The sequence below is a fragment of the Heptranchias perlo genome, chromosome 22 (assembly GCF_035084215.1).
Source record: "Heptranchias perlo isolate sHepPer1 chromosome 22, sHepPer1.hap1, whole genome shotgun sequence".
Lineage (NCBI taxonomy): Eukaryota > Metazoa > Chordata > Chondrichthyes > Hexanchiformes > Hexanchidae > Heptranchias > Heptranchias perlo.
In genome coordinates, this window is record NC_090346.1 from 12,672,422 (window position 1) to 12,684,977 (window position 12,556).

General features: G+C 48.0%; 1 protein-coding gene across 1 annotated transcript in view; it reads right to left on the reverse strand.

Moving 5' to 3' along the window:
- The window catches only part of LOC137340475 (MICAL-like protein 2), a 78,239-nt gene that overhangs the window by 20,164 nt on the left and 45,519 nt on the right, over positions 1-12,556 (reverse strand). The window contains exon 7 of the mRNA XM_068002932.1: positions 9,724-9,823. Within this exon, the coding sequence (XP_067859033.1) occupies positions 9,724-9,823 (100 nt within the window). The remainder of the gene's footprint in view (positions 1-9,723; positions 9,824-12,556) is intronic.

A 12,556-nucleotide genomic window follows, 5' to 3' on the forward strand; every position in this document is an offset into this window, starting at 1 on the left:
TGGCTTAGTATTAAAGCAAAGCGAAGATTAATGAGCTTCATAAGAGCTAAATACTACAAATACCAGGGATAAAACAGGTACATGGTTGTCTGATGTACTTTGCCAGTATTATAAAAGAAAACTAATCCATCTACAGATTGAGATGATAGCCTTATAACTCATTCCCTTAAGGTTGGATTCAAATTACATTCTTTGGGAACTCAATCCAGTATGCCTTTTTCTAAACAATCGATAAGGATTACACTGGGCTGCTCCAGCGTCCTCAACAGAAAACCCAATTTACACGGGCGCCCCCGCCCCCCCCACCTTTTATTTTAAAAGGAAGCACAACCATTAAAATCTTTCTCTGTAACTTGCGATTATGTGTCTGTCCCATGGACTGTGAGTGGCAGAGAGAAGAGTCTCTGCAATGTTCAAGTGCTGAGGTCTCCTTCATTCTGTGGTTCATGGTGGGGGGAATCCCTGCTTGAAATGCAGAGTTACAGCAATGTGGGATGTCCAGCTTCTCAAGTCATTTTCATATAAGTCACTCAAATATAAGTCACACTTTCAACAAAAGGAAAGTTATAAAACTAAATCATAATATTACTACTTATATCTATAGGACACTCCACTCCTTCCGGATGGCGGAAGGCCTTAAGCGTATCTGCAGACACCGCATGCTCCGTCTCCAGGGCCACCCAGGTACGAACGAGAGGTAGGTAGCCAGAGTGACACCACCATGCCACAGTGGGCCACGTCCAAAAGCCTTCTGCACCTGCTATTCCCAGGCGGTCTCCCATCCAAGCATTTACCAAGCCTGCGCGTGGAAGTCAGCCCAGGCCAGTATGAGGTGGCTGCCTAAAAGAGGCTCCCACACCCCAGGGCTCGATAGTCTTCCACATTCACTGCCACTTTCGCCTCAACGTCAACCCAAAGCCACTTTGCAGCAACGCAAACGAGGCAGCCAAGAATCCCTCAAAACGTGGAGGCTTCAAAAAGGAAATTGCTGAACACAGGCCTTTCAGGATGTCAAGGCCGTGGAGAGAGTACCGAGGAGATTTACTAGAATGGTACCAGGGATGAGGGGTTTCAGTTATGTGGAGAGACTGGAGAAACTGGGATTGTTCTTCTTAGAGCAGAAAAGGTTAAGAGGAGATTTGATAGAGGTGTTCAAAATTATGAAGGGTTTTGACAGAGTAAAGAAGGAGAAACTGTTTCCACTGGCAGGAGAGTCAGTAACCAGAGGGGACATATTTAAGATAATTGGCAGAAAAGCACCGGGTGGGGGAATGAGGAGAAACGTTTTTACGCAGCGAGTTGTTATGATCTGCCTGAAAGGGCGGTGGAAGCAGATTCAATAGTAACTTTCTAAAGGGAATTGGATAAATACTTGAAAAGGAAATATTTGCAGGGCTATGGGGAAAGCACAGAGGGAGTGGGATTAATTGGATAGTTCTTTCAAAGAGCCGGCACAGGCACAATGGGCCGAATGACCTCCTTCTGTGCTGTATGATCCTATAAGTTGTATCCCACACGACTTCCAGCAATGCTAGTCTTCAATCACAGAGTGCGAGGTGAACAAGGGACCCCTGTGATAGGTATTTTAAAACATTTTTTTTTACATTACTTGGTACATGTTTGTGCTATTCGAGGCCAAGGGTCTTGGTGTTGTAGAACGGAACCCATTTTCCATGGTTTTCACTCAATGTGGATATCAATCATTCCCAGGTCAGCAGAGATGGCAAGGTGGAGAATCCCACCCTTCAGTATACCATCGATCTCCAGTGCCCAACCCAGCCATTCTCCTAGCCTGACAGAGAGTCTCCAATTATGGGCACTCGTGTGCTATGGACCCGGGCCCAGTAGCAACTGCCCAGGCCCATTTCATTCTGGAGCGCAACAAGAGAGCAGAGAGGATAGACTGCCAGAATAATCAGGCTGTACTGGATATGAACCAGAACGGATTTGGACGCAGTCCCAGAGGTGAAAGGGCAGAGTGCAACCCTTTGCTCCACCCAATTTTAGGAGGCAAGGGAAGGAACAGAGGAGTGGTACCCTCTTCCGAAATTGGGGGTATGTGGTATTGTTGGAGCACAGTAATGGGATCTTTGCTCTGCATCTGGACCATTCCGTACCTTGAAAACGGGATTACCAGCTATTTGGACCACAGATGTTCTCAACATCTGGAGGGAGGACTGTTAGAACAGGCTGCACCAGGCCAATTGTAATGAGCTTAAGCCCACATTTCCAACAAGCCTGTAATCGCATCAACATCACACGCTAAGCCAGCGGGGTGGATCCTGACTTTGTGCGACAGCATAGAACGGGCAGTAGTGAGCCTGTTTTACACCTCTCCCCATTGTTATTGCTCTTGACGTCAACGGGCTGCCGATTCGCTGTCACCCATTATACACTTTTGCACAAAGTCAAGATCTACCCCAGTGTGCGTGAGGAATTCAGAAAGATGCACATCAAAGTTCGTTCAGGAAGAACCAATTCAGATTTTGCCAACAACCCAACATGCAACACATGGGCTATTCTCAACCTGGACAGACCGTAGCTACGACCTTTCTGACCATCTGCTGCAGCAGTCAATTCCACAGGCATAACCACAACTTGCATTTATATAGCACCCTGAACGCAGTCCCAAGACGCTTCACTAGAGCTTTATCAATCAAAATTTGAGCCACATAAGGAAATTTTAGGACAGGTGACCAAAAGCTTGGTCAAAGAGGTAGGTTTTAAGGAGCGTCTTAAAAGGAGGAGAGAGGTGGAGGGGTTATGGGGGGAATTCCACAGCTTAGGGCCTAGGCAGCTGAAGGCCCGGCCGCCAATGGTGGAGCGATTAAAATCAGGGATGCGCAAGTGGCCAGAATTGGAGGAGCGCAGAGATCTCGGAGGGTTGTAGGGCTGGAGGAGGTTACAGAAATAGGGAGGGGCGAGGCCATGGAGAGATTTGGAAACAAGGGTGAGAATTTTAAAATTGAGGTGTTGCCGGTCCAAACAGTCTCTGCATCATAAACGTTGTTCCATTTAAGGCCAGAGGGAGGCAGCAAGACCTTTGCTGGAGCAATTATAAAGTGACTGGAGAAAATGTGCACGTTTACAGCGCATTTTTTTTTGCTTTCTTTTTCTTCCCTCCGTAACAGGGCCGACTCACGCTGGTTTACCAAGGGTACTGGCAACCCTCTCACTCAAGCGAGCACTCCTTATGCGCAAGCCTCGATGGGAGAACCTTCACCACATGGACTGCAGCGGTTCAAGAAGGCGGCTCACCACCACCTTCTCCAGGGCAATTAGGGATGGGCAATAAATGCCGGCCTCGCCAGCAACGCCCACATCCCATGAACGAATAAAATAAAAGTCAGCAGACAATTCGACTGCAGAGGCATCACAGCCAAGCCCCATCCTGTCCTCACCCAATAAGAACAAACTTGTATTCATATAGCGCCTTTCACCACCTCAGGACATCCCAAAGCACTTTACAGCCAATTAAGTGCTTTTGAAGTTGCAGTAGGGACGCTACAATTGGCCCGAGTGATCCAACAGTGAGCGGAGGGACAATATCGGCCTGAAGCTCTGTTGCTTTCCAGTGATCCCGATGGGAATGTTTATATGGGCATTGGGTGTCAGCTGTGGCTCAGTGGTAGCACTTTTGCCTCTGAGTCAGTGGTTGTGGGTTCAAGTCCCATTCCAGAGACTGTTGTAGTGTTCCAGTGACTGGTCCAGTGCTTGCTTGAGTGACAGTCTGTAATCACCAAGCATTGTTCTGTGATTTATAAATGCGATTTCATTTCGAGGATTTCATTGCCACAAAATTCACCTGAGGAAGGAGGAAGCCTCCGAAAGCTTGTGAAATTAAAATAAAATTGCTGGACGATGACTTGGTGTTGTGAAATTGTTTACTGTTGTAATAAAGGGAAGCGCAGCAGCTAATTTGTGCACAGCAAGATCTCACGAACAGCAATGAGATAAATAACCAGATAATCTGTTTTTTTAGTGATGTTGGTTGAGGGATAAATATTAGCCAGGACACAGAGGAGAACTCCCCCACTCTTCTTCGAAATAGTGCCGTGGGAGCCTTTATGTCCACCTGAGAGGGCAGACGGTTTGACAACTCATCTGAAAGATGGCACCTCCGACAGGACAGCTCCCCCAAGTACTGGCACTGGGAGTGCCGGCCTAGATTTTGGGCTCAAGTCTCAGGAATGGGACTTGAACCCACAACCACTGACTCAGAGGCAAAAGTGCTACCACTGAGCCACAGCTGACACCCAATGCCCATATAAACATTCCCATAGGGATCACTGCATAGCAACAGAGCTCCAGGCCGATTTTGTCCCTCCTCTCCCTGTTGTTGGATCACTCAGGCCAATTGTAGCGTCCCTACTGCATCTCCAGCTGAGATCAGCACAGAACAGGAATCGTACGACCAAACAGAAAATAAAACTCAAGTGAAAATTTTTTTTTTTTTTTTTTAAATCGATCCTATTACTGTATGAGGATATGAAACCATTTAGTCCCAGTGTTAAAGCACACGTTTGCAAGGAAATGGAGGGAGGGAGAGAAGAAACAAAATAATGACGACCAAACCAGATAAGGCTCGAGCACCAAATTACTGAGGCTTAATTATTAACTCCCTTTCCACCCTTTCATAATTGATGGGGAGGAAAGGGAGAAGAGGAGTTGGTTTCATTTTTTTTTGTCATTCCGCTGATCTGGACCCAGCTGATCTTGGTCTTTCAATCTACAGTTCCACAATGTGCCGAGGACAATGTCGCCCGTTCCTGTACGGAGCATTTCGCAAGACAAACCCATTGGATTCCCTCGGCAGCATAACCTGCCGGCTGCCAGCTTTACTTCCAGCAGCCTGGGCCAGGTCCAAAAAGGCTCTTCCCCTTCATGTGAGTTCATGAATTAACATATGAAGGATATTTCTGTTCCCTTGCGATCTGCTCGATGACACCACCCACCAGGTGCACGGTTCATACTCCTGTGACTCGGCCAACGTTGTCTACCTCATACGTTGCAGGAAAGGATGCTCCAGAGCATGGTACATTGGCGAGACCATGCAGACGCTGCGACAACGGATGAACGGACACCGCGCAACAATCGCCAGACAGGAGGGTTCCCTCCCAGTCGGGGAACACTTCAGCAGTCATGGACATTCAGCCACCGACCTTCGGGTAAGCATACTCCAAGGCGGCCTTCGAGACACACGACAACGCAAAATCGTCGAGCAGAAATTGATAGCCAAGTTCCGCACCCATGAGGACAGCCTCAACCGGGATCTTGGGTTCATGTCACACTACACGTAACCCCACCAGCGAACAAATGTTATCTGTTTTTAATATAACGGGTCATTGACTGTCTTTCTTCCTTCCCTCTCTCTCTCTCTCTCTCTCTCTCCCCTTTTTTTGGGGGTTTGTATATTCGGTGGCCTTTTAGGTGACACCTTTCTGTCTGTTCACTGTGATTGCCTTGGCAACGGGCAGTAATCACCAGGCATTGTTCTGTGATTTTCAAATGCGAAGGATTCGAAAATTTCATTTCCACACCGTTCACCTGAGGAAGGAGGAAGCCTCCGAAAGCTTGTGGAATTTAAAATAAATTTGTTGGACTATAACTTGGTGTTGTAAAATTGTTTACAATTGTCAACCCCAGTCCATCACCGGCATCTCCACATCATGGCTACCATCGACACCACAAACTGCCGGCTCACAGTGGAAAGGATATCCAAGAAGATCGCGCATTTAGACACAGACATCAAGTTTTTACAGAGCTGCAAGAAAGCAGACAAGATCCCGAAAGGACCACAGATCACGAACCCACTCAGGTCCACATACAACTCGGATTACGCTGAGAGACTCTGCCGCCGTACCTCTCGCACACTCCGCAACCATCTCATACACCAACTCTACAGCAGACGCCGCAACCTCGAAACTAAGATAGAGTCCATACTCTCAACCTGTACTCAGGACACAGCAGACCAGCTACGAGACACCGCCAAACAGACGAGGCAACGGAACTACGCTGCCTACATGAAAACCAAGAGCAGGAAGCTTGAGAAACTCGGCATCACCATCAGCATCGACCAAGCTTCCCCTGGTACCACGGTTGCAACCACAGGGAAGTCTATCGTCAATTTGTCCGACCACACCCTTCAACCAGACGAAATCGAAGTTCTCAGCCGAGGGCTCAATTTCTGCCCCACTACCAAAATGGACCCCACTAGTCTCGCGGCGGACACAGAGGAATTCATCAGGAGAATGAGGCTCCGGGAATTCTACCACAAACCAAGATTTCAGCAGCGAACCCAATGAGACAATCAACGATCCGGAACAGCAGACAGAGGGATCCGCGGTACAGCAACCGAAGAGGAAAGAGTCTCACTGGACTCCTCCAGAGGGTCGCTGCCCTCAGCTTGACATGTATGCTCAAGCTGTCAGGAAATGCGTCTATGCCAGATTCAACAGCCGCACTCGGAAGACAGTCCAGAATGTCACCCGAGCACAACGCAACGCCATCAAAGCTCTCAAGACCAACCGCAACATAGTCATCAAACCAGCGGACAAAGGAGGAGCCATCGTCATACAGAACAGAACGGACTATTGCAAAGAAGCATACCGACAACTGGACAACCAGGAACACTACAGACGGTTACCCACAGACCCGACCAAAGAACACACCCATCAGCTCAACAAACTGATCAAGACCTTCGATCCAGACCTTCAAAACATCCTACGCACTCTCATCCCACGTACTCCCCGCGTGGGAGACTTCTACTGCCTCCCAAAGATACACAAAGCCAACACACCCGGACGTCCTATCGTACCAGGCAACGGAGCCCTGTGTGAGAACCTCTCTGGATACATCGAGGGCATCCTGAAACCCATCGTGCAGGGAACCCCCAGCTTCTGTCGCGACACTACAGACTTTCTACAAAAACGCAGTACCCACGGACCTGTTGAACTAGGAACACTTCTCACCACGATGGACATCTCGGCACTCTACACCAGTATCCCCCACGATGACGGCATCGCTGCGACAGCATCAATACTCAACACCAACAATAGCCAATCTCCAGACGCCATCCTACAACTCATCCGCTTCATCCTGGATCACAATGTCTTCACCTTCAATAACCAGTTCTTTACCCAAACACACGGAACAGCCATGGGGACCAAATTCGCACCCCAATACGCCAACATTTTCATGCACAAGTTCGAGCAGGACTTCTTCACTGCACAGGACCTCCAACCAACACTATACACCAGATACATCGACGACATTTTCTTTCTATGGACCCACGGTGAGGAATCACTAAAGAGACTACACGATAACATCAACAAGTTCCATCCCACCATCAAGCTCACCATGGACTACTCCTCAGAATCAGTTTCTTTCTTGGACACACGAATCTCCATCAAAGACGGGCACCTCAGCACCTCACTCTCCCGCAAGCCCACGGACAACCTCACGATGCTCCACTTTTCCAGCTTCCACCCTAACCACGTCAAAGAGGCCATCCCCTATGGACAGGCCCTGCGAATACACAGGGTCTGCTCAGACGAGGAGGAACGCAATGGACACCTACAGACGCTGAAAGACGCCCTAGTAATAACAGGATATGATGCTCGACTCATCGATCGACAGTTCCGACGGGCCACAGCAAAAAATCGCGTAGACCTCCTCAGAAGACTAACACGGGACGCAACCAACAGAGTACCCTTCGTCGTCCAGTACTTCCCCGGAGCGGAGAAACTACGCCATGTTCTCCGCAGCCTTCAACATGTCATCAATGACGACGAACACCTCGCTATGGCCATCCCCACACCTCCACTACTCGCCTTTAAACAGCCACCTAACCTCAAACAGACGATCGTTCGCAGCAAACTACCCAGCTTTCAGGAGAACAGCGTCCACGACACCACACAACCCTGCCACGGTAACCTCTGCAAGACATGCCAGATCATCGACACAGATATCACCATCACACGAGAGGACACCACCCACCAGGTGCACGGTTCATACTCCTGTGACTCGGCCAACGTTGTCTACCTCCATACGTTGCAGGAAAGGATGCTCCAGAGCATGGTACATTGGCGAGACCATGCAGACGCTGCGACAACGGATGAACGGACACCGCGCAACAATCGCCAAACAGGAGGGTTCCCTCCCAGTCGGGGAACACTTCAGCAGTCATGGACATTCATCTACCGACCTTCGGGTAAGCATACTCCAAGGCGGCCTTCGAGACACACGACAACGCAAAATCGTCGAGCAGAAATTGATAGCCAAGTTCCGCACCCATGAGGACAGCCTCAACCGGGATCTTGGGTTCATGTCACACTACACGTAACCCCACCAGCGAACAAATGTTATCTGTTTTTAATATAACGGGTCATTGACTGTCTTCCTTCTCACACTCTCTCTCTTTTTTTTGGGGGGGGGGTTTGTATATTCGGTGGCCTTTTAGGTGACACCTTTCTGTCTGTTCACTGTGATTGCCTTGGCAACGGGCAGTAATCACCAGGCATTGTTCTGTGATTTTCAAATGCAAAGGATTCGAAAATTTCATTTCCACACCGTTCACCTGAGGAAGGAGGAAGCCTCCGAAAGCTTGTGGAATTTAAAATAAATTTGTTGGACTATAACTTGGTGTTGTAAAATTGTTTACAATTGTCAACCCCAGTCCATCACCGGCATCTCCACATCATACATAAAATGTACAGCACAGAAATAGGCCCAACTGGTCTATGCCGGTGTTTATGCCCCATATGAGCCTCCTCCCACCCTATCAGGATAACCTTCCATTTCTTTCTCTCTTGTGTTTATCTAACTTCCCTTAAATGCATCTATGCTATTCGCCTCAACTACTCCATGTGGTAGCAAGTTCCACATTCTCACCACTCTCTGGGTAAAGAAGTTTCTCCTGAATTCCTTGTTGGATTTATTAGTGACTATCATATATTTATGGCCCTTACTTTTGGTCTCCCCCAAAAGGTGGAAACATCTTCTCTATGTCTACCCTATCGAACCCTTTCATAATCTTAAAGGCCTCTATCAGGTCACCCCCTCAGCCTTCTCTTTTCTAAAGAGAGCCCCTACAACAACTTGCCTTTATACAGCACCTTTAACATAGAAAAACATCCAAAGGCATTTCAGAGGTATTTGAGAGTTTGGGAAGATCTTCTCCAGTCTCCACATAGGGGTATGTAAAAAAAATGAAAACTTACCTTTCCAGTGGCAGCCTCCAGGGGTCCCTTTAAGGACCGATTGGCTTGGTTTGGCTGCCAAGCTCCTGGAATACTGACCGCGGCATGTACGGCACAAGCCACAGTCACGGCCAATCCAATTTTGCAAAGTGGGCCTCAAACAGGTGTGATGCCCCCTATTTGCATTTGCAAAGCGCCCAACGCCTGTTTCAGGCATACGCCCTGGACACCAATGGAGGATTCTTTATCAATATGGCGGGCGGCGCACTTCCGGCACGGAATGAGCACGTTGATGCCGCCCACCATATTGGACCCTCAGGTGCCTGTAAAATGGGCACCGCACAATCCAATTTCTTACTGCGAGCCAAGGCACAGGAGATTAATCACTGCAGTCGTTTGAAAGGGTTCTCCATGGAGCTGTGTCCAGGGCAGGGATCCTGGACCAAACCTAGGACACCTCACCGTACACTAGCGACGACCACTAGGTTCCAGTTGCCACTCTCTGCTTGCGATGGACACTTACCTGTGATGCTTTTGGACAGGCTTCAGTTTGGACCTCCAGTCAGACGGAGACTCGTTTGCCTCTGCCCCGGTGATGATCTGTGGACTATAGGAAAAATTCCCTGAAGGAGAAACAAGAAATGGCGTAGTGTTAACCGACATTCCAGAAAGGCGGCCATTTTGCATTATCCATCCACCCACTTTGCTTTGCAGTCACAGGACCCAAAGGTGCGGCAGTCGGAGATGTTTTACCAAGCTCCGCCCCATCATCACTGACTTCCCAAAACATTTTCCAAAGCTCTACAGAACCAGCCAAATTTGTTCCCCTCCTCAATTTGCTTTGGTTCATATTTTCTGAGCTTGTTTCCCGTACTTTCCCTTCACAAAGGTGAGCAGATTTGGCAGGTCGATACTCCCATCTGGCTGATCGTTCTATTGGAACCCATCACTTGCCATCTCCAGTTTTCGCCTCCACTTCAGAGACCACTCCAGCCATTAATCACTCTCTCTGAAGAATTGTTTCCTGACATCAGTCCTGAATTTTCCTTTTACTGGTTTGTACCTATTTTTTAAAATTTATTCTCGGGATGTAGGCGTCGCTGGCAGGGCCGGCATTTGTTGCCCATCCCTAATTGCCCTTGAGAAAGTGGTGGTGAGCCGCCTTCTTGAACCACTGCAGTCCGTGTGGTGAAGGTTCTCCCACAGTGCTGTTCCAGGATTTTGACCCAGCGATAATGAAGGATCGGCCAATACATCTCCAAGTCGGGATGGTGTGTGACTTGGAGGTAATGGTGTTCCCATACTTTTATCACCTTGTGCTACAGTTGTGTTATAACTTGAAGTCGTGCTAGATTAACCTTTTCTATTCCACTTAGTATCCTATATAACTCTGTAAATGTCCCCACTCATTCATCTCCTTTCAAGACAGAAAAGTCCAATCTTTCCTCATATCTTCAGCCTTCCTACACATGCGGCCAGCCTCAGTGCTCTTCGCTGTGATCAAAGCACCTTTGCACTCTGCAGCCTGAGCATACTTTAAGAATGTACTTTCTACCCACTGTCGCGATTCTGGGGTTCTTGGAACACAACCCAAAATCAGGCATCAGATCAAAGTCTTCCGGTCACTCATTCCCAAACTAGTCTGCACCAGTGACCCTCTGCCTGCTCATACACGCCTCAGCCATTCACTGCCACAATCTCACTCCATCTGGATTTCTGTTATTCTTCAGTCTGATCTTTAACATATAGCTCTACGATATTTATTGCCATGACATCATCTGGCAGTGTCTTATGAAACTTAAAGTGTTGAAATAAAGCACCCTCATGTACAATGACCTTGTGATCATCCATAGGCACCAACCTCAACCAGAATTTGAACGTGCCCAACATTTGTACATGGAGGTATTTGTACAAATGACTCTTTCCTCCTTGCTTTCTTTCTAACAGTCCATTCAAAATTCCTCCCTTCCCGCCTTCTCCTGGGTTCCAGGGTGCAAGGATCCAGCTCCAGTGGGGAGAGGAGGTAGCAGAGCAGCACCCTTCTGCCCTCCCTAAGTGGCCATTCATCATGTGCAAAGCTGGACGGTGAGGTCCGGCCGGTCAGTTGATGACTGGAGTGACCACAGCTGCTGCCCATCCTGTCTTTGCCCAGCATCTGCACATCGCGGTCCCAGCAAACATCACTAGATAGAGATCGGGAGTGGGGACCTTGGCTGATTCTTCCCTCCATAGCCTAAAAGGCAACAAGACAAACTGTTGTCCACCTACCCACCACGCCCTCCACCCCCCAACTGTATAAGATCAAGTAACTTGGCAGAGACCATGGCCTGAAGCTAGGACCTTCCTGGTCTACACGGCCCAATGGCTCCAACTGCATCTCTAAGTTACACGCCTCTCACTCTTACTGTCAGCCGTGGTTCAGTGGGTAGCACTCCCACCTGAATATCAGGAAGTCATAGGTTCAAGCCCCACTCCAGAGACTTAAGCACATAATCCAGGCTGACACTGCAATACTGAGGGAGTGCTGCACTGTCAGCGGCATCATCTTTTGGATGAGATGTTAAACCGAGGCCCCATCTGCCCTCTCAGGTGGATGTCAAAGATCCCATGGCCACTATTTTGAAGAGCCAGGAGTTCTCCCCGGTGTCCCGGCCAATATTTATCCCTCAACCAACATCATTAAAAAAAAATAATTGCTGTTTGTGGGATCTTGCTGTGCATAAATTGGCTGCCACGTTTCCTAAATTACAACAATGACTACACTTCAAAACTACTTCATTGGATGTAAAGCGTTTTGGGATGTCCTGATGTACCACGTAAATGCATCTTTCTTTCTCTCTTTAATCCCCCATTTTGCAGCTATTTTTAAAGTCTATCGATTTATCTAGATTGCCTGCATTCTGTGTACCTGCTCAAAGACACACATTTCACAGTAGGAATGAGGTCGACCGTGCAGGGAATCCTTTTAGATCGGAATCATTTTGGTCAGACACAGAGAAGATATCGTAGAATTAGAAACATGACTGTACCACAAAGAATTTTTCAAGAGACCAAGACGATTATGGGAATCATTTAAAGAGCAGCCAAATGCCATAAAGCACAGAGACAAAGAACAGACATTCTGTGGAATTATAAACTAAAACAGAGCCAATTCTCAGAACATTTAGCACGTTAATTATTTTACTCTCTGCAAAGCAAGGTTATGCTCTTTTAAAGAAAGACTTGCATTTCTATAGCACCTTTCACGACCTCAGGACATCCCAAAGCACTTTACAGCCAATTTACACCCAGTAAGATCCCACAAACAGCCATATGATAATGACCAGTTAATCCGTTTTTAGGTATTGATCGAGCGA